This window comes from Malaya genurostris, chromosome 3, assembly GCF_030247185.1.
Source record: "Malaya genurostris strain Urasoe2022 chromosome 3, Malgen_1.1, whole genome shotgun sequence".
NCBI lineage: Eukaryota > Metazoa > Arthropoda > Insecta > Diptera > Culicidae > Malaya > Malaya genurostris.
Genome location: NC_080572.1, coordinates 247,315,601 through 247,339,036, shown reverse-complemented (window position 1 = coordinate 247,339,036; position 23,436 = coordinate 247,315,601). Strand labels below are relative to the sequence as shown.

The 23,436-nt window shown below is 36.1% G+C and overlaps 1 protein-coding gene across 7 annotated transcripts in view; it reads right to left on the bottom strand.

Moving 5' to 3' along the window:
• The window catches only part of LOC131434911 (uncharacterized), a 435,240-nt gene that overhangs the window by 287,785 nt on the left and 124,019 nt on the right, over positions 1-23,436 (bottom strand). For all 7 annotated transcript variants that reach the window (XM_058602177.1, XM_058602175.1, XM_058602176.1 and 4 more), the window contains one exon: positions 22,100-22,229. In XM_058602177.1, coding sequence (XP_058458160.1) covers positions 22,100-22,229 — 130 coding nt within the window. The remainder of the gene's footprint in view (positions 1-22,099; positions 22,230-23,436) is intronic.

Genomic DNA, 23,436 nt, shown 5'->3' with positions numbered 1-23,436 from the left:
GCAGGTTTTGAACATCTACATCCTTATCTGATATTCGATATCACAAATATATGATGATCGAATCTTCAATTAGTAATGAAGTATTTCTAATTTTTCCAGTTTCTCAATCCATTGTCATGATTTCCTCCAACAGATACGACAGTTTTGTATACATAAGCTCACGGTTTCTACAAGATTTCTACTCTTGAATGAGTGCGTTCGCATTTAAGAAAATCCCTTATACAAAACAAGATTCAATATCGAATTGACTTGCACTCTGTGCGGTTCGATACTGCCGTACAAAAACACATCGTTCAAAAAGTCCCGGAAAAAACTAGGATTGTCAAAACTTGCTTAATTTTTTCGGGATGACTGTCTCATCTGGCCACGTTTAAAATCAGAATACCACAAATCTTTGTTTTTAATCAGAATATGGATAACACTTCTCAAACTTGTTGGGCTTGCGTGGTTTTATTCCTTTAAAAAGCAATGTTTTATCAAAAAACGGAAATCGTTATTTTAATTTTTTCATAAATGAATAAGTAACGTCACTTATATGTTGGTACGCTTAGTGTTTGTAGTCCGATTGACGTGAAAGTTTGACACCTGTCACCTTAAATTTGGAACTTTCGGAAAATTAGGTTAGTATGACATTTCTTTGAATCGGTCCCGGGAACTTTCGACTAAAGTGATATGTACGTCAGCGGCTGAACCGCTTGTGGATTTATTTTATGCACCGTTCAATCCGCACGAGACACATTTTGATCGAAATTCGGCAGTTTTTTCATATTCGAGGATATTGCAGGATAATCTCAATCACGAACTACTGGATGAACGAGTTCAGCACCTTCCATAATCGATCCCAACAAACTAAACTGTCAGGGTAACAAAAATTCTCAAAAACTTAATTGCGAAATTCACTAACACAAACAAGTTTAAAGGGAACACAAAAGACTGCTGTCTCAATGTTCAAAACAAATGTTTGCAGTAATTTAGACACTAGTTGAGTAGTCCTACGTCAACCGTTTGAACAACTCCATAGTGGTTTTATGTCGTATTTAACGCTTAAATGTGCAATTTTGTTTTGAAACAAAAAATCGAAAGCGTTTAAAACTTCGATTTTACGCGTTTCATGCAAAGTTATATCGTAACAAAAAATTTAAACTAAACTGTCAGGGTAACAAAAATTCTCAAAAACTTAATTGCGAAATTCACTAACACAAACAAGTTTAAAGGGAACACAAAAGACTGCTGTCTCAATGTTCAAAACAAATGTTTGCAGTAATTTAGACACTAGTTGAGTAGTCCTACGTCAACCGTTTGAACAACTCCATAGTGGTTTTATGTCGTATTTAACGCTTAAATGTGCAATTTTGTTTTGAAACAAAAAATCGAAAGCGTTTAAAACTTCGATTTTACGCGTTTCATGCAAAGTTATATCGTAACAAAAAATTTAAAAAATCGATCTTGCTCTTTTAAGGGATAAATAAAATTTTCATTAGAATTAAGGTATACTTGAAAATAGTGGGTATTTCTAATACCTGAACTTAACAAGTTTCACCGGCCCTGCATCGAACAAAGCAATAATGAATTTAATTAGTTTCATCATGAAATCGGTTTGGAAAATTCTGCTGCCATTGATACAGCAATAAATCATTATATAAGACGAATTTCGCACCAACTTGAACAAATGCTAGCAGCACCCGCTCAGATTTGAATGAAACTTTCTGGACATGCAAACTTTGTCCCAATAAGCCACTTTTTTTCCAAAATTGCTTTAGGCTGTCTCTTGAAAAAGGTAAAATTTTCCTATTTGTTAATTTATTTATAGTGGAAAAATGCCAAATTCTTCACAAAAGTGTTCTACTAGTAATTTTCACAAAAGTCAAATTTTCTAAAACAAACTTCCCTAATCCACCTAGTAGTGTAATGAACCCCTTTCTCGTATTACTAATATTTTCAAAAACATCACTAAAAGATTCTGTCAGGTTTTTTTTCCAACCTGAATAAAATCAAAAACTTTCTTTGGACATAAACTACCATAACCTTATTAATTTGTAAACACTTATGTTAAGTTAACAAGAATTTTTCTTTTTTTTTTGCATCGACACGCTGAATGACATACTTTACTCCATATTTCTGGAACTGGAAGTCGGACCCGGATGAAATAAAACAGGAACCTATGAGACCATAGGCACTTTCATTTGAGCCATCTCGGAGAAAAATGAGTGAGTGTCGATTTAGGTTTTGGCTACTATTTCCGTATATCGGCACCGGGAACTGGGGACCAGTATAGCTGAAATCGGTTCGATTAGTAAGTAATCAATATAGCCTACAAATTAAATCAGTTTTGAGCCAAATATAGAATAATTTTATTCTTTTTTGCATCGTCGCTCCAAATGACGGTCTGCAATTTTAAACCCCCTTTCACCCTATGTTTAATGAAATTTAATAGAAACCTATGGGGCTATGGGATTTTTTTTACTTATGAATGACATTATTTGACACATACTCACACACAGTCATTGCTCAGCTCGATGAACTGTGTCGAATGGTATAGAACACTTAGCATTCCAGCCCAATTTTCACTAGTCAATTTTTAAGTGAATGCATAAACTATCTATATAAGAAAGGCAATAAGTGTACTCTTATAAAAAAAAGCATCGTTATCACCATTTTGTATAAATATCAATAAGTAGGTACACAAAGCAAATTGAACAAAGCACGTTGCGAACGGATAGAAGCTGGTGGCGTGTTCTACTTCCGTACCGCACGTACCGACGCGTACCAGTTTTGCATCGTCATTTTGAATGATGATTAGAATGTTTTGACACTCATCGCTTCATAGTTTCGGAATCGGAAATCGAATCTGGATGAAATTGCACTGTATTTTTTAAGAAAATAAGAGCTTCGAAATTTGAATCATGCTTTGTAAAAATCGGTAACCGTTGCTGAGAAATCGAAGTGAGTTCCGTTTTTGGAGCTTTTCTTCACTATTATCGGTGCTTTCGGAAGCGAAAACCGGGAACTAATAGTCCCAAAGTAGTTTTATATATTCACTAACTAACAAGATCTGCCAACTAGATGAATTTGACAGGAAGTTTTATAAAAACGTGCTCCTCGTTTCGCCTGGTTTTAGCTGGTGAAAAAATACTCATGAAATTGATAATTATCACTAATCGCATTCTAATACCGGAACCAAAAGTCGGATCTGGATCAACTTTTCGGGGACTTTTGAAAGGATTTTTCTTGTGAAATTTGCTAAGAACTTTCCGGCCCAAGTAGCAAATTTAACTTATTGAACTTTCAAGATGTTTTACAATTTATTTAGAAATGTTATTTATGTTATATATGTTTAGAAATATATATTAAAATTGGTTTTGCAACTTATCACTGTTAAGTTTCACAATGCTACCGAAAAACCACTGTAGAACAAATTTAAGTACATCTAAAACAATTGTGCAGTAAATCACCAACTTGTTAATGTTTCACTAGAAGCTCTACAAAAAAATTTACATAGTCATGTAAAACGGGAGTAACTATAACAATTGTGCAACTTATCAAAAACTTTCCAAACGGCTGTCATAATCGTACCGGACACAATATACGTCGAAATTGCTATAAATCTCTTGTGGAAAAAAAATTAATGAAATGATTGATGCTCTCCGCAAGGTAAAAAAAGGCTAAGCCGAATTGATAACGTTGCCGTTAAAAATATATTTCTGCTGAGTCTGCATTGTTTTGGCTGCCTCTTGAATTTTTAGATCAGTGTTTGCAGTTTTCTTCAGTTTTAGAAAAACATTTATATAAAATTCAAAACTTGCAAAAAAGTTGTGCAAGATTTATCTGTTTGAATTGAACGCAAAACTTGCCGAAATGAGAATATTATAATGAAAGTTCCAGAAATACAACATTACATACGCAATGAAAACAAAAATCAATAAGATAATTTGTATTCGGTTTTCATCTCGCGAAAAAAAAGCAAACCTGACATCACTTTTTAAAGATATTGAACGAAAAGTTAATTTCATCATAGTTACTCCCACAGTTATATATTACCGCTTGTGCAACTTGTTTTTGCAACTCCAGCACACGGACTTATCAAAAAAATACCTACAGTTCGTATCACAAAAGTCGGGCCGCTAAGATGAATGACTATACTGTATTGTTGTTTAATTCAACTAGAAGATTGAAACTGATAAAAGAACAAAATGTAGAGCATTTATTTCCGAAATATTAACATGTTAATGTTTACTGTTATTTAGATAATATATGTCATTACGTTGGGTGAATAATTTTCTATTCAACTCACTGTTATCATCGATGCCATATTGGAAAATATTCAAGCCAATTTCATTTCGAGATTTTTCAGATTTAATTACACATTAGTTTGATTAAAATCGACTGAAAATTTGAAGAATGCTTGAATACATGTAGTTTAAACATCATTCCGATGATTCTCAATAAAAAAAATAGACTGTTATTTTCACAGTAATTGGTGCACAATCAGTAAAACACGTTAATTCAAAGGCGCTTGAAAATTTCGGCCGTACGAATACATGTTTCACCATAAAAATGCAGTTCGTTGTCGAGTTTTCAATTACAAAAACACGAAAGATAAATTTTTTAATATGTAGGATTATCATTTTTCATGTGCAGATTTTTTTACGAGATCCAAGTTTGTGTTAAGAGCCGTTGTATTGAAAATCAAATGTGAAACTTATTCATTCGAAATTAAGTTTGCATGGTTTTGTAAACGTCATTCCATTTCTTGTTTACATTACGTAGTAGTTCTCACGAGTTTCACAATTGTTTTTTCGCTGATTTTATTACTGCCTTTGTGATGGGATCGAGGCATGAATTTTTGTATCAGTGTGCAATCGTTGTTAATAAATGTTCATAATAACGGATGAACTTTAAAGTATGTTGCACAACACATAAAAATTGCGCTTTTTCCATAACACAACAGTTACTAGAATAGTGATATAAACTAACTTGATAAATTTCACAATCAGTAGAAAAATACAGGACAGCAACTTAACATGCTACTTGGGGGAAAAATTGAGTGCGCATTTTTTTTTATAAATTTGCACATATTTCCTTGTCAGATCTAAATGAAATTTAGGAACTTTATATGGGGCAATAAGATTTTTCATTTGAATCTAAGTTTGTGAAGATCGGTTCAGCCTTCTCTGAGAAACGTGTGTGACTATTTTTTTCATTTTTTTTGTGTATATCACCCTGTAACTCCGGAACCAGAAGTCGGATCGGGATACAATTTAATAGCAGTATATGGGACTATAAGTTTGACCATCTCTGAGAAAATTGAGTGACATTTTTTGTTACATACACACAAACATACATACACACACACGTGCGCACACACACATACACACAGACATTTTGTGATCTCGACGAACTGAGTCGAATGGTATATCAACGGGCCTCGGTTGTAAAGTCGGTTTTAACAGCGACTGCATAGCCTTTCTATATGAGAAAGACAAAACACAAAAAAATGGAGAAAATTGATGAAATCTTTATTAGCATCGATAGAACGATCAATATAATTTGACTTTTGAAGATGATTTCATGCAAATGTTGGCCCACTCTTTCTATAATATCGGCCGTGTTTTGCCTTTCTCTATAGAAAGGTATTAGCATTGCTAGAAAAACCGACTTTCGAACGAAGCCTCGGAGACTCATAGTGTTATATACCATTCGACTCAGTTCGACGAGAACGGAAGTGTGTGTGTGTGTGTGTGTGTGTGTGTGTGTGTGTGTGTGTGTGTATGTGTGTGTGCACTTTTCGAAGATATTTATACGCGCTCAATTTTCTCAGAGATGGCTGAACCGATTTGAACAAACTTATGCTCATTTGAATGCTACTGTCGGGCCATTGATCAAGTTCAAAGATCAAACGGCTGTGACTTTTTGTTCCGGAGATATGATGGTATAAGTGGCGTAACCTACAAAACACGTTGTCTTTTACCGATCTAATGTATATAAGGGTGCCAATATTTTGAGATCATCTCTTATTTCTTAAAGCGTTAGTGCTCAAAAGTTGAAGCACCTCGAAAAAAGTCCTCATGAGCAAGCAAATGAGAAATTTGAGCTAAATCGGACATGGGTAAGAGGTGCTGCCCGACGGTTAAGGTTTGAAAATTTTCTAGCTTGAAAAAGCACCATTGGGTACATGAAATTTCCGAAATCAAATTTTTTTTTATGCCAAAAATCTTAAAATTACGTGAAACTTCGAGATTTAGTGTTTCCAAAATTTTTGTTTTAAATTTACTTTCTGGGATTTTGATAAGCCAAACCCCCCCCCCCCCCCCCCCTAAAGTAATTTTTCAAGATTTATGAAAATTCCACTAAGTGGACTAAGAAGAGTTTTTAAAATTAGCATCACTATTCTCATACAAATAGGTAACGCAAATGTCAAACGCTTGCTTGGAAAAATGATGCCTACTATGTGACATAAACACTGAAGCATGCTTTTGTGAACTACTCGATTCAATCTGAATCAATTGGTGTCAAAAATGAGCACAAATTAGTGTCACAAATTATTTAATAAAAAGATACAAAATATTGTTATGAGTCTTTTTTGAAGAAAGAGAAAGGCATTATCACATCACTAGGTGTATTAAGACGGGTTTTACAAATAATGCCACCGGCCCATAATCCACACCAAACAGTAACTTTTTTGGTATGCATTGGTCGCAATTGCAATGCTTCTGGCTAATCTTCACTCCAGGTGCGGCAGTTTTGCTTGTTGACGTATCCATTCAACCAGAAATGAGCTTCGTCGCTGAACACAAGTTTCCGATAGTGGATCTTCCTCTAACTTTGCCAGAGCCCATTCATGATTGGATTATAGACCGATCGACGATTCTTGATTAAATTATAGACCAAACTGAACAAGTGTGACAATGATATTTCTAAAACAGTGTGACAATAATATGTCTAAAACAGTGGTGCTGAAAAGATACCAACAAAAAATCACCCTTTATTACATGTAACGTCACGTAGTATTATAAGTAAAATCCAACATAAATTGATCGCTGTGTGTTTTAGTTAGTTAGTACCATTCCTCTCTTCCAGAAAATAATACAAATTTACCTTACAGCAAAATTTACCCCTATAAATTTTCCTTAAAGTAAAACAATGTAAAAATAATTCATATTACAAAATAGTTTTTCATTAAATGAACTAACTTCGACTATATATAAGAGTCGTCAATCTACGGATGCATCTGAAATAGTAACCGAGAGACACCGTAATGAAAATCAAGATAGATTTTTTGGAAGTAGCTACGCCGAGTTTCATGAACTAATATTCATTTTATTTGGAATTTATTTTCCTAGTATCCATATACTTGATTCAGTTCTAATGATTATATCCAACTATATTGAAAAAAGATCGTATGGCAGGTCGTGAAATAAAATCCTGATAAAATTGCATCTTCAACCCGTTGCAGGAGGGAGGGTCCAATGATTCCAAATTCACTCAGATCCGACGTTCAATTCCGGATATACAGGGAGATGAGTGTAAAATATTTCAAACCGCCATTCTAGTGACGATATACGAAATGAATTGAATCTTCTTAATTGGCGGTGAAACAAATTTTTAGATTTTTAGAAATCACCGTTGCGCACGACTTTGCACGCAAGAATTACCATTGTATGAAAGCTCGAACGCGAGAACCCATAAGGGCTTACTGGGCGGCTCGAAGCGCCTCTACAGGAGAATCGCTACTTGGTGATTGCTTTTCAAAACATCCGGTTAATTTCTTACACAAATTGGAATCTCAACTTGGATGTCTGTTCTCTGTAATGGAACCAGCATTTATTTATCATAGAATGGTTGATATGAAAGGCATCATCACATCACTCGGTGGATTGAGACAGTTTTTTTGCTGCACTAGTTTTCACCAGTAATTGACCGTACGGCTTCAGTTTATTTCCTATGATGGAGGCGCATGGTTAATCACTTGCAAAGTCTTGAAAAATCAGTCAAAATAGTTATATTTTCCCGGGCCGAATTATATTAATTTGCAATGAATTTGTAGTCCTGATTTTTTTAACATCCAAATGGAAAAAAATCGCGTCTATTTTGTCATAGCGTTATAATCGCATCAATTTCAGCCAAGTTCAAAGCACATGCATGGCTAGTGGGTGTAGCTAAAATGTCTCTTTCTTCTGCATTCGTCACATGAACCCGTCAGACAAGTTTGTGCGAAAAGCACACGTTCTAAGCGTTTAGAGTGTTTTGTTGACAGATTTGCTGTGTCTGGAAAGGGGATCCATCTTCATGAACACGCACCATAAAATAGCGTCGGTTTTGTCATTTGCCTTCCTCGCTGTCGGCCGTGTCCTTGAGCTGTCCGAACACAATACTCAAATGTGGCATCCAATTCTATGACACTCTGTTGTTCGAAAACGTTTGAGTGTAGGAAACCGACAAACATTTTGCTTGGCTGGGGATGTGCTGCGGTGGGATTAGAAAATAATCCCGCTCGGCAAGGACACAGTATAATTTAATTTTAAATGGATGAAATGAAAACAAATATCACTTCGTAGCTAAAACAGTGTGTCTCCTATTTATCTTGCTGTTCATGCAATATATTGATGGTCAATTTTCGCTGTGCGCTTATCTGCTGTTAACGCGATTGTATATGGTCATCAAACTCGTGAAACGTTTCAATTGAAAGAGTCACAGATAGGAAACATTCGGTTTGTATGAAACGAGAACGATTCAAACGTTTGTGTTTCAGTAGAAAATCAAAGCAAAGGAATGAAAACACGGCACACATTAACATAATCTCAAACAACTAAAAATACATTATTTACCCGCAGTTTCATTTCCCTGCACCCGCCGTAGAACAGATAATCCCCATATAGTGGCAGGAAGATCGCTTCATTTTCCCATACAAAAATCCTTCGATCCAACCAGAGAAACCTGTTGGCGGGCAACAACGGTTTCAGGAATATTTCCGTCACCTTCTGTCGCATCGTTTCTCGTGAAGCATCGGTCGTTCGTCCTGCTGCGGATACCAAGCGGAAATTTAATTTTCGCTGTTGTTGTCGAGTTTCGCGCTATAACGTGATTATTGCAGACGGGGATTTTACCATGCTGTCGATCTCGTGCACGGCTCTGCCTAGCCTAGCCGTCAACATGATACACTGACCGGATATGTGTGGTGGTAGACGTTGGTTTGGGGCCAATTTGATAATAAATCATTGTGCCCCGATGTGGTTAGACTTTGGTTGAACTGACCAATAAGATATTATGTTTTGGTTAAGTTTGCAGGTAACTTGACTATAATTTTGTCTAAAGCGAAGTATGGACAGAAGTAGATTGGAACTGCCATGGGCATCGACGGTAGTGTAATCTTTGTTTCGATCACGATACATTCCCAATACATACGTTTTTATAGATTTGCTTTGAAGGATTTCTGAAGCAGAACTGTAGTTACTATCAGTATCGGTTAGCTATCGAAATTTAAAAAATTGAATATTTTTACTAGAGTGATAGCAATCATAGTAAAAAATGAATTCTAAAGAGTGATTTTTCGCTAGTATTTTTTGGCAACACTGTTATCGACAAATCACGCGTATTTTTTGGCAACACTGTTATCGACAAATCACGCGTAAATCGTGTCTTATGTCATTGTCAAACTTGTTCACTTTGGTCTAACATTTGAAGAATGGGCGCTGGCAAAATTGGAGGAAGGTTCACTTTTTTGTCGAAAAATTGTGTTCAGAGACAAAGCTCATTTCTGGTTGAATGGATACGTCAACAAACAAAAGTGCCACATCTGGAGTGAAGATCAGCCAGAAGCATTGCAAAAGCTACCAATGCATCCCAAAAAAATCACTGTTTCACGGAAAGACCGAAATCAGCATTTTGGCGAAAAAATTAGTTGATTTTCTGATTTTAGTTAGTTATTTTTTGAGACAACTAAAAAAATCTTACTTTCGCTAATTTAGATTTTTTATTTCTGATTCCCTTAATAATAATAAAATATTTATTGAAATGGCTATTTTTTTAGTTGAATTCACCAATTCAACGTGCTGTCATTTCTTAGCTAAGGCACACTTCATTTCCATTCAACTAATTTTTTAGTTGAATTAGAGAATTAAAACGTTGTTTTCAACCAACATAAATGGCTGAATTGGCTTCTGCAATTTGCAGCTATGTGGCGCACTATCACCGAAAAAAACGTTAACACCGTAATGACTACTAGCCACTAGATGGCACACTACTACCGAAAAATATTTCAGTCGCGGTAGTCTTTTCTATATTGGCAGGTATAAATATTGTATTGGAGAAAAAGGCATAAGCGAAACATAAACATCTTTTTGAAAATTTTTCTTCTAAATCGCTGCTTTCTTCATTCGACTTCGTGAGATCGACTCTCTCACTGAAAACGGCGTTGCCCGGAAGGTTGGAAGATATAAAAAACATCATTTGACATATACAATTAGAGTGCAACATTCGAAACTCACTTCACTGTTCCGCGTAAAAACATTATTTCGCACAATCGCTTCAAATGCGCACAAATGCTGAATAAATACACTTTCCACGAAGAGTTTACGTCATTTTTACAAATCGAATCAGAAATTTATATATGGATATATCGTAACACATGCGAAAAACATCAAAACAATTTGTAAGCAGTTTCAACAAGACTGTCCTTTTTAGCTTTTTAATGGATTGTCTTGCTTTGATACTTCTCATGAGTTTTTGGCTAATAAACTTGTTAATAAAACCAATTTCATTTTTGTGTTCTTTGTGCTGTCCTTCAGTAATGATGGTGATAGATAAATAGAAACAAATTTTCCTATTTTAATAACAAATTAGTTGTCAATGAGAATTTCGTGTTGGATTGAAATATTGCTGGTTTTTGTCCAGGATATTCGCCAACTAAACAAATTCTCTAAAAGTAAGAGCTTTTTCCAGCAAAGTAAATTCTCAATTTTAACTAATTTCATAGTTATTTTGGAAATTTTGTTGTTAAAATCAACTAATTCAAAAACAGTAATGCGAATTAGGCACAGAGCTAATTTCGGTCGTTCCGTGTTGGTGTGGATTATGGGCCGGTGGCATCATCGGGACGTACTTCCTCAAAGTCGACCATGAGCGGAACGGTAATGTGTTATTTTATGTCTTTGGACTAGAGATGGGCAGTTCGTTCGCGAACGGTTCAAAAGAACTAGTTCTTCTAAAAGAATGAATGAGCAAAAGTTATTTTTTCGAGAACGGTAGTTCCTCAGTTCAAAGTGATGGGACCGGTAGAGAACGGTAGTTCGGTTATAAGAAAAGGCTTCATCATGAAAGTACAGTTCAAATACGTTGGACCTTTTTCTTGCTCGCTTAATCTAGTATCGTTTTCGCTGGAGAAAACTGAAACTGACCCAGGGTAGTTTCATCAAACAAACACTTTTCATGAAACTGTGTTGATTTCGCACTTAACAACGAGGGTTCGAGCAAACCTGATATAAAAACCAGGTTCGAAACTGACTCGATTTTCAGTTCAACAACGGTTCAAAACTGGCTTCAAACAAACGGTTTGACAGCAGTTAGAGTGGAAACTGGGTTGGGTTTGGCATCAAGCGAAAACGACATAACAAAACTCAGTTCTCGTTCAGTCTTTGCACAAACAAGCCAACTATGAAAAGAACGAACGAACCGCTCAGAAGAACTAGTTCTTCCAAAAAGAGCTCCGCATCACTGAACGGTTCTTTGAAATGAACTGTTTTGCCCATCTCTACTTTGGACTATTTTTGTGGGGCCATGTTAAGGTTCATGTCTACAAGGATAAACCAGCAACGATTGACGCACTGGAAACCAACATTGAAGCATTTATTCGTGAAATACAGACCAATATGTTGGAGAGAGTGTGCCAAAACTCGACCGTGCGCATGGGACATCTAAAGAGGAACTGCGGTCAACAGCTGCATGAAATCTTCTTTAAACATTAAATGATCGTTCTAAATACAGTTTTAATGATTATCTATCAACGAGAGCTTGAAATTTCGAACATATCTGTGAATTGTTTTAGCTGTAACTTCTTCATTTTTCAAAAGGCACGGATGGGATAGCCATCAATCTGTAGGTTTCAATAACAGCTTTAAAATAAAAATTATCAAAAAAATTTAAACCATTCTTTTTTTTATTTAACTTTTTCGGATTATTTTGTAATTATTGAGAAAAAAAATCAGTGTATATTGTATGTAGAGTGCCCAATCGATTCCCTACAACTTCTTCCAGAACGCCATTTTTGTACAATTATCGGTTACCGAGTTACAACGATTTGAAAAAGGCAATTTTTGTGAAATGCAAAAATACATACGCCCTTTTTAAAAATCAGTCGTCAGCCGGATTGACCTCTCAATCGGTTCAAAACTTATGGTTTGCCATACTGAAGCCATGTGCAAAGTTTCAGTCACTTTTTCGTCTACTCATTCCTGGAATTGCTCACCTCTTAAAAAATCACCCTTCAACTGAGTTCCAGTATATTAACAGGTTTTAATTTTCGTTACGTTTCGTTTTTGACTATTCAGTGCATAACAGTTTATGTGGAACCGTTACGCCACCTAGCAGTTCAACATGAACCGCTAAACCGACGTTATTTTTCTGCAATTCTCCAAACACTTTTTAGTTTCGCACCAGAGTGCAATATTCTTACTGACGCGTCAAACGAAATCGTCATATTACTGGGCAGTTAACAGTCGACAAAATCGTATTCGTTCGACAGGTACTACCTTCGGTACGAAACCAAGAAGTATTCTGCTAAATGCAGCAATTTTATGCCTGCTAATCGATTTATGTTGAACTGTCAGGTAGCATAATAGTTCAACATAAAGTGTTATGAGCTGCCGAGTAGAAAACGAAACGTAAAGAATTGTTAAAGGTTTTATGTTACGCACAGCGCATTCGTCAAACGAAAAATATTTCAAAATCTCTATGGTTGCACGAATTTGCCTGAAGAAGATACTTTTAAATCACTTTGTTTATACAATGTTGATACAAATTTAACGAGTTTTTGCCTGACACGCCATACTCCCCAAACTTGGCCCACTTCGACTATCATTTGATTTTATCGATGCCTCATGCGCTTGCTGAGTAGTGCTTAACTAGTGATAAATAGGTTTCACGATCGGATCGTTTCAAAAAAATACATCCTGGGACAGTCTTTAAAATTGTGTAAGCAAAGAAACTATAAATTTCAAAATGTTTGAATATATTTTTACCCCTTCGTTATACTATCAGCTAACAGATTTTTTTGATTTCAATTTATTACAAAAGGTATATTTTCTCAGGAGTTTTGATGAAACCATAAGTGTCAGACATTCCATTTCAAAACTAACAACACCCAAGCCTTAATTTACGAACTAAAGTAGGGGTTGGTGATTCGAATCAGTTCGTAAAAAAATCGTTATTTGGGATCAAGTTCGTACAAAAATTTTTGTGAAATTACTATTATTATCTATCATGGCGACATCCGGTTTATTGATATTCGATATTTGAGGTCGTTTCAAAATTCCTTATGGCGATTCTCGGACTAACGATATTTCGTAAACACCGTTAGAATACGGATATCTGCGTACCTTGATGTCGGTTCAAAATCCAAAATGACGACTTCCGGTTTAACAATATTCCTTAAAAGCCTTATACCTAATATACACATTCTCAGAAAGAGTTTGAAGAGTGAAGGTTGAAAAACGATACTTGACGTCATTTCAATATTCAAGATGGCGACTTCCGGTTTAACGTTATTCCTCAAACATCCTTAGGGCATATTCAGTAATGTTTCAGATCCAAAGTCTAAGCATAAGTCTACCGAAAGGGTAAACCGTGTGGCATTCGGCGGCATTATTTCAACCAAGAATTGATCCACTGGTTTCTTGTTAAATGTCGTGAAAGGCCACTAAAACGGGAGCTCTGATGTATTTCCGTGCCGATGACTGAATGCAATCGTAAACGGAAAATGTATGTCCTTTGCCCTTGCGGAGCTCAAAACTCTGTGTCATCGATCAATTGAAGGCATATACAAAAAATATGTTTGTTTTTCGTCGTATTTGCCATATAACCGGTCTTCGCCGAGCGATGGCTTCATTTTATTCATATTATGTGAATTACAGTGGAGCAAAATCCATCAATAGTAAATTCATTTTTATTTATTTGCTCTCATACGATAATTAGTTGTTTATAGTGTTAATTCATCACGCTGCCAAGCGAAACGTGATGAATGTAGGAACATAATCTATCTTATCTCTCTTGAACACTGACGATTACGATTACGATTCGTTTGTTGGTTCTGCAAAGCAAAAAGCTTTTGGTAAGACTTGTTGAGCTGGCTACGTAATTCACTCAAGTGTCTGAGTTTCAAATGCGGTATGATGTAACTATTGCATCTTTATCCTACGAGACAGGATTTCATAAGATGGATGATGCATTGCGAGTTGGCTGATTCCACAGATTAAAGATCCAGATTTATCACTGTCAACTAGTTGGATAAAGCACATGACTCGTTCTAGGGCTGCATCCAAACATACCCGCCAGACAACAGCATTCTTATCAGATTTGAATCTGAAAATGTTGAAATGTCTATTGCATTTTTCCAAGCATCATTGCAGGATTCTGGCCAGAGCTTTGACTGGACATTGCACCAAATGGCTACTATTCAGCGTGCTGATTATTATTTTTGTGATTTGTGTAAATGTAAATGCGATTGCGTACTTCATAGCATCTGATATGTAACTGTCCTGCATTGACACGACTACGTATCCGGGATTTTCGTTCTCTATACATGGTTAAATTTGTGTATGGTGAGCAGAAATTGAACGATATTCGTTTCTCACCTAATGTGATGAGGAGCAATAGTCAGAGGAGTTCATCGTTCATCCTGGAGTGAATGAATCGCTTCGGTTTCTACCCCAAAAGGTTTTTTCAGATTGTTGGGCATTCCTTATGGGGAACCGAATTTACTTTCTGAATATGCGTTTACTCCACTTTTAGATCTATTATAGGTCTCCCATATAAAACTTGTACCTTATGAAATTGCTCTTAGAATATGAGTATTTTCGGATCTGATTTTCTAAGTATGTGTTGAAAGTCGAAGTTTTATAAAACGATCGCAGTAGGCGTGCGCGTTGGCAGTGAACTCCAGTGGTGGTAAAGCATCGATACCGAACACGCAAAACGTGTTCGTTCTGAACCAAAAAGCGAACCACCATCGCGAGTATGAATTTGCCGATACCATCGTTCGAGCAAGCATCGCCGAACCAAGAAGCGATGCTGATGGTGAAAGAACCGATGCTTCAGTTTGTGAGCCTATCGTTACTAGTATGTTCATGAACATCCGATTCGATTACTATATGCTGTTGCTTCGGATGAACCGAACTTTGTCAGCTGCGACTGGACGTTTCAGTTTTTGGGTAACTTAGCAGAGTATGGTAATTTTGTACATTTCCAGCGAGCGTAGGGTGGCGCAATATGATAACATGAAAATGTATTAACATTTGCAAATTCGATATTGAATAAATTGGTGAGTCAATAGCAAATAAAATTGAGTAATTTTGGGCATTTACAACGAGCGTAGGGTGCCTGTATATGGAAAATAGGAATTTTTTTGACTAATCTCATTTCGATGCTCTATTGATTAGTGAATAAATAGCAGTTCGAATTGGATAATTTTTTACATTTTCAGCGAGCGGGGGTGGCGCAATATGAAAATTTGTAAATTTTGATTTTACTAATTTGATGTTTTATTAAATATTGATTCAAAAGCAATTAAAATTTAACAATTTTGGAAAATTAAAATGAGCAATTTGTAATTGTTATTAATTCACTATTAAATGAAATATTTTATCAGCAAAAGTCAAAATATTTACATGTTTTCATATTGCGCCATCCTACACTCACCGAAAATGCCCAAAATTATTCAATTCGAACTGCCATTGATCCAACAATCAACAAACCATCGAATTGGTATAAGTCAAAAATTATACAAATTTTCAAATAGAAAAACCCTACGGTGGCAGATAATTTCCGAAGATTTTTTACTATTTAATAAATCATCGAATTAGTAAAAAAAATCCCAATTTTCAAATTGCGCCACTATACGCTCTCTGAAAATGTCTAAAATTATCCAAGTTGAACTGCTATTGATTCAACAATCAATAGAACATCAAATTTAAATACGCTCGTTGAAAATACCTGAGATTACTCAATTTTCATTGCTATTGACTCACCAGTTTATTAATCATTGAATTTGCAAGAGTAAAAAAAATCCTTTTTCATATTGAGCCACTCTACGATTGCTGAAATGTTCCAAAATATTTAATTCTTATTGTTGTAGATTCTATAACCAAAATCATAAAATTTGCAAAAGATCCAAAACTTACTATTTTCCATATCGAGCCACCCTACGCACACTGATAATGTCCAAAATAATACCATTTGAATTGCTATTGATCGATTTATCAATCGAACAAAACAATTTTTTTTGTGCTGATCACGTGTGCGTTGATAATTTCAAAACCAGGATGCGAGAACTGAAATCAACAAACCATCGTATCGAACGCAGTTCACTCGGCCCACGCCGATGGTCCGCCAACCGAACGGTTCGAATCAGATTGCTTCGCCGAACACCGAGCACAGAACACCTTCGCATTAACCGAGGGAATAGTTTTCGAACCTATCGCATGCTTACGCTCGGTGAACATTTTTGAGTAAATTTCCAGAAGCATCGGCGTTCGGTTCGCAATTTACCACCACTGGTGAACTCCCGTAAAAATATTTCGAAAATTATTTTTACATTTCAATAGAAAATGTGATAAATAATGTCTTTTTGATTGCGATCCTATGCTAAGTAGAATTAAAATTCAGTTTATTTTTCGCGTGGAAACGTGTGATTTTAATTACGAAACCTTTGTTGTATTCATATAGATGGGCTTATACAGTCTATTCATCATCACCGATCTTCTGTATGTTGAATTGGTGTTTATTTGGAACTAGTGATTATGGAGATTTGACTCCTGATTTGACAAGATTGATTTAACTGGTGAGATTGTTTTAATTTTCATTTTTTCTGCATTTGAAGGCTAAAATCAATTTTTCGTTCTTGGTTTCAACTTATACCATGGTCGTATCGCTAGCTTATAGCGAACCCAAGACCTTATTTGTACCCAAATCATCCGCTTTGTGACACCTATGGAAGGGAATACTCAGTCTTCGTCCTCCCGGAAAGTAGGTAAAGCATAAACATTTCTTCTTCTCCCTAACCTTTATGATTCCCTATGAGCGAAATACATGGGGCGGCCTGCAATGGTTTTGGAAATCTGTTATCTGTTCTGGAAATGTGCTTATAAGGATGGAATTTTTCGTAGTGTTGTGCATCAAACATCGTTTTTCAGCGTCTACTCATCGAATCTGTTCCCGTAATACTCATATTGCAAGAGTTCGAAAGAAATATGAATCAAACGAAAGTCGCCATTTTAAATTCTGAATCGAGTTCAAAAATTATTTTCCGGAAACTGTGCGTCAAATTCCGGAAACTGTTCGTTAAAAAAATATAGGATACGAACATCTATACAACCAGTGTTTGTGATTTCCGATAATTTGACAGAAGCTGTGCGATATTTATCTTTATTGTATACAACATTTTTAATCCAGTAGAAGATGCTGTCTCTCAATGCATGAACCATGAGAGATTTTTTGTACATTTCTTCTTTCCACTTCATACTCTGAGTATTTCACGGCCCTTAAAAAAATTTACAGTCTGGTAATAAACGGTGCTGTGTGGAATTTACCATGAGAGAATGGCAAGTTGACAATTATCGCAGAAAATCGAATCGATGATTCAACTTGATGATTCTCATACTAGGTTGCAATATTTCAAAACTCTTGTGTGGAGCATTCACATCAGAGATGGGCAAAACAGTTCATTTCAAAGAACCATTCAGTGATGCGGAGCTCTTTTGGAAGAACCTGAGCCGTTCATTCGTTCTTTTCATAGTTGGCTTGTTTGTGAAAAGACTCAACGAGAACTGAGTTTTGTTTTGTCGTTTTCGCTTGATGCCAAACCCAACCCAGTTTCTACTCTAACTGCTGTCAACCCGTTTGTTTGAAGCCAGTTTTGAACCTAGGTTCAACGTTGTTGAACTGAAAATCGAGTCAGTCTTGAACCTTATATAAAAGGTTGTACCTTTTTTATATATATATAAAAAATAGGTATATAATTCGCTCAAACTTTAGAAAATTTCGAATGACATATACCAATCGATTCAGCTCGACGAACTGAGCAAATGTCCGTGTGTGTGTCTGTATGTGTGTTGTCAACTAAGAGGTCGAGATCTCAGAGATGGCTGGACCGATTTTGATCAAACTAGTCGCAAATGAAAGGTCTCCCCGTCACCCAAAACGCTATTGAATGGTTTTGAGATCGGATGGTTACTTTTTGAGTTATACGAAGTTTTATGTCAAAATTTTCAGTTTTTTGACAGTATCTATCACAATTGACCTTGAAAACAGAATATGTTTTCAGACTTAGATTCCGCACGGTAATAGCTATCCAACAAGTCATAGATTGTTCAAATCCGTCAATTTTTAACGGAGATATCGAAATTTTTGTGTAAACGACTTTTCCCCCTATTCCAGCAGTAGGAGTTTTGTGCGCTGTATGACAAAGAAATGCTTGGGAGGAACGGAAAACACGATTTTTTATACTGTTACATACAATTGTTTCTAAGTACCAAAAAGACTGTGTACAGCATCCTTTTTCATGACATTTAGCCTCGGACCGATTTTAGCACGGCTCGTTTTTGGCAACATAATCGTTCGAATATGACATATATAAACCAGATTATGGCAGATTTTTTTTAATTATATTGTTTTAAACTACTTACAGCAATAAATGCTGAAAGAACATAACATCCATATACCATTCGAATCAGTTCGTCTAGATCATCAAATGCGTGTGTGACAAATAATTTCACTCAATTTTCTCGGAAAATTTCTTTTCTACAAATTCAAATTCATACGAAAAGTCGTATGCTCCAAAACAAAGTTCCTGAATTATGTTTGGTTCCGACCTCTGGGTCCGGAACTACAGGGTGATATTTGAAAAGAAATCAAAATTGTGTAACTCATTTTTCTCGTAGATGACTGAACCGATCTAAGATTCAAATGAAATCTAAGAATCATCTAAGATTCAAATGAAAAGTTTCAAGATTCTATAAAACATCTTGCTCTTCAGTCAGATCAAACTTCCGGTTTCGGGGATACAGGGTGATTGGTATAAAAATGTCTATTCCACATAAATAAATCAGGATTATCGGGTTAGCAGATTTGGATAGTCGAAAAAAAAATTAACTTTTTTTAGTTTTAGTGGTATTCAGTTGTCGATTCAGAAGGCACCTAAAAATTTAATTCGTGCTATGATTTATCAAAGATGTCTTCACTGATTTTCAAATATTTTGAAACAAATGTAAACTATACAGCTACTCAGGTGAATTTATCTGACTTCGGCCATACCGATTTTAGAATTCCGGTTCCAGTATAAAATCATTTCTCAAAGCTCAATCGTTTTCTCAAAAAAAGCCTTAACAAAAATTCAAATTAAAATAAACTTATATACAAAATTAATTAATTTTATACATACATACAAAAATTAATTAATTTTCTCCAATTATGACCTCCGGTTCTCGAATTACATGATGATGAATTTTTAAAATTCAAACCGATATAGAAGATGACAATCCCGAAAAGCTTCAAAGTTTACTCAAAACTGTTGGAATTTATTCGTCATATGGCCATACGAATCGGTTTGGGTTATGTTGGTTCCTGAATACCGGCTCTGGAAGTACCTTAAATTCAACGATTTTGTTTTAGGCTTTGTTAAGACGTAAAGCCGCCTTGAGCTAGTTTTAATATGATCAGTATCTAACGGGGAAACAGATTGGAAAACCGACATGTGAACACAATGATGTAATGAAAACCGCGAAAATATTACCGCAGAGACGGGACTCGAACCCGCAGCTAACTCCTAACCGGGGAAATTGTTTTACCAATTAAACTACCCTGCATATGAAAACACATGAAGAGAAAGTCCAATTGATTGGACGAAAACTAAGCATGCTTCGCTTTACTTAGCCACTACGGTATTCACTTACAGTCCCGTATCGACGGAAACAAATTCAACAGAAACACATACAATGATCACGAGTCTATTTCTACCCATCTGCTCTTGCCGCACGATACTGATTTGAGACTTTTGTTTTTGTCTATTTCCCGAGTCCCGTCTCTGCGGTAATATTTTCGCGGTTTTCATTACATCATTGTGTTCACATGTCGGTTTTCCAATCTGTTTCCCCGTTAGATACTGATCATATTAAAACTAGCTCAAGGCGGCTTTACGTCTTAACAAAGCCTAAAACAAAATCGTTGAAGGACAATAAAAGGTTTGTCTACCTTTACCATTGTGTTTGAGATCACACAATCGTCACTGCTGCTACCACACACTAGTGGAGATCCATTAAATCGATGGATGAAACTATCGTGTGTTATCCCGTAGATAGTGAAATAGACAAAAACAAAAGTCTCAAATCAGTATCGTGCGGCAAGAGCAGATGGGTAGAAATAGACTCGTGATCATTGTATGTGTTTCTGTTGAATTTGTTTCCGTCGATACGGGACTGTAAGTGAATACCGTAGTGGCTAAGTAAAGCGAAGCATGCTTAGTTTTCGTCCAATCAATTGGACTTTCTCTTCATGTGTTTTCATATGCAGGGTAGTTTAATTGGTAAAACAATTTCCCCGGTTAGGAGTTAGCTGCGGGTTCGAGTCCCGTCTCTGCGGTAATATTTTCGCGGTTTTCATTACATCATTGTGTTCACATGTCGGTTTTCCAATCTGTTTCCCCGTTAGATACCTTAAATTACCGTAAACTCTAAAGTGGAACTTACATATCATGGCATGTTTAATCGATTATCACACTTCTAGATTCAAATTCGATCCGATTTGCAGTTTCGACATTACAGAGTAATGAGTGATTAAAATCTCAAATTGTCGCTTAAAACGACGGTCATTAAAATAATGTCATAAAAACTTAAACACCGAAGAATATTCATGCAAAAAACACATGCGGATTGATAAAAAAAGGTATCATCTCACTGCTAGGTGGATTAAACACGTTTTTATATCAGGTTTGCTCGAACCCTCGTTGCTAAGTGCGAAATCAACACAGTTTCATGAACTATCCTGGGTCAGTTTCAGTTTTCTCCAGCAAAAACGATACTAGATTAAGCAAGCAAGGAAAAGGTCCAACGAATTTGAACTGTACTTTCATGATGAAGCTTTCTTACAACCGAACTACCGTTCTCTACCGGTCCCATCACTTTGAACTGAGGAACTACCGTTCTCGAAAAAATAACTTTTGCTCATTCATTCTTTTAGAAAAACTAGTTCTTTTGAACCGTTCGCGAACGAACTGCCCATCTCTAGCACGAAAGAAAGAATATTACATGAAAAATAATATTTTGTCTAAATAAATTGAAAAGGTTTCGATGAAACATATGTAAAAGAATTTGTTTGAAAAACCTAGTTGATCGAATCATCTTAAGGCATAATCAAACAGTCATAACTCCCTAAATTAAACTAATATTTAGAATAAAAAAAACGTTAAATGATCGACAAATATCTGTTCTTACACATAAAGCAGTAAAACCACTATCTCTCTCAAAACAGGATAAACAAAGTCTAAATGGATATCCAAGCAAGAGCCACTCCAAAACTCCCATATTTTCGAGCTTTTTCCTTTGCTCTCTTGATATTTTTTTCATCCACGGCAAAACTGTGAAAACAAAACCTCATTTCAGAAGGGCATGCTGGAGTTTTCTTCAGCAACAACTACCACACCGAATCGCAACACGTGGTCGAAAGTGGAAAATTTTCCCATTTCACTCGTTGCATTTGCGCCGAATCTCTCTTCGGCCCGCACGAAACGAAGCTTTATCTCGCGAAAGCTGTGCGGTGCGCGGGACAGAGACAAGTAGAGTTTTCGCTATAAAACCGTAGGAAGGGGAAATGTTGCCATAAAAGCTTGTTTGCCACTCACCCATATCGTCGATGATGGGAGCCATCCGCAGAGTCAATCCGACTAGGAATAGGCACATTATCAGCAGTAGGAAAGCAGTTGCGATTATCGTCCAACGTGCGCGCTTTGGAAGTTCATCGGGATCTATAACCTGTTGGGCGAAAAGGAAAGAAAAGGGGAAAACGAAACTGTGAGTGTCGGCTAGTGCGATGAGAGTGATTGATAAAAGTGTATATACGGATCGTGCAACACCTCAACATTTTTTTTGCAATTCGTGTTACAATTTATATGGTTATATTCGGCGCAAAATTTACGACCCTGGGAGATCTTGCAGTGAAAGGAAAGCTAAGAAATGCAACTCCGAGGACGCAAGGAATGTGAGAGATTATTTCAAGCGTAATCTGCATTTTTCGATTCGGGAAGTGGCCTAGAAGGTCAATGATTCCGGTTAGTTCGTCCAACAAATTATAGAGCAGGCCGGACTTTATGTGTTCCAGATCAGGAATGCACATATCAAATATGATACAATACAATAGAATAGCGCCTGAAAGCTGTACCACGAGTGGTTGGTGCTGCCGAGATGCATCGTACATTGAAGCGAATGCCAAGCAGATTCCCAGCCTCGACTAAGGCTATAACCGGATAAACATGTGAAATCTATCCCCAAAGTGAATTCTAATAGTTATACTATATTTGAAAGAATCTGGTTTCATATTATGTGGAAAACCACAATTTTGAAGTTTTTCTAAAAAAATTAACATTCAATCGACATACTCCATTAAAGTTCTATTAGAAGGATGGTGCCTAACTACTAGAACTAAGTACTATGCGTTTCCTTCTGATAGAACTTTAATGGAGACGCAAGGTTGAATAATAATTTTTTTCAGAAAAAATCAAATTGTGTGGTCGTCCACATTTTCAAAAATTATGAAATTATGAAACGTGTCCAAAAAATTATTTATTTTTTACTAAAATCCATAATGTTATCAAATACGGAAGTGTGAACAAATAAATTTCATTTGAAATGCAAGAAATAAATCTCCAAAATATTTGAAATAAACAGAGCAACCCTGATTTTTTTAAAATTCACCTAACAGAAAAATTATGGGTGATGATGAAAGACAAGAAGATTTTATAAACCGTTTAGGTTTTGAAGAATCGTAGATTGAAGTTAGCAAGAAAGATAGCTCAGGTGTTGCACAGTAAAGAGTGTTTTTTCTGGAGCGGGTCATTTCGCCGAAAGTCGTTCAGCCGAATGAATTATTTCGCCGAAAGGGACACTTCGCCTAGATAAATTACGTGGCGTAGCCACAAAAGCGACACAAAGCCAGTGAGATGGTTGCCGACCCACCGTCCAA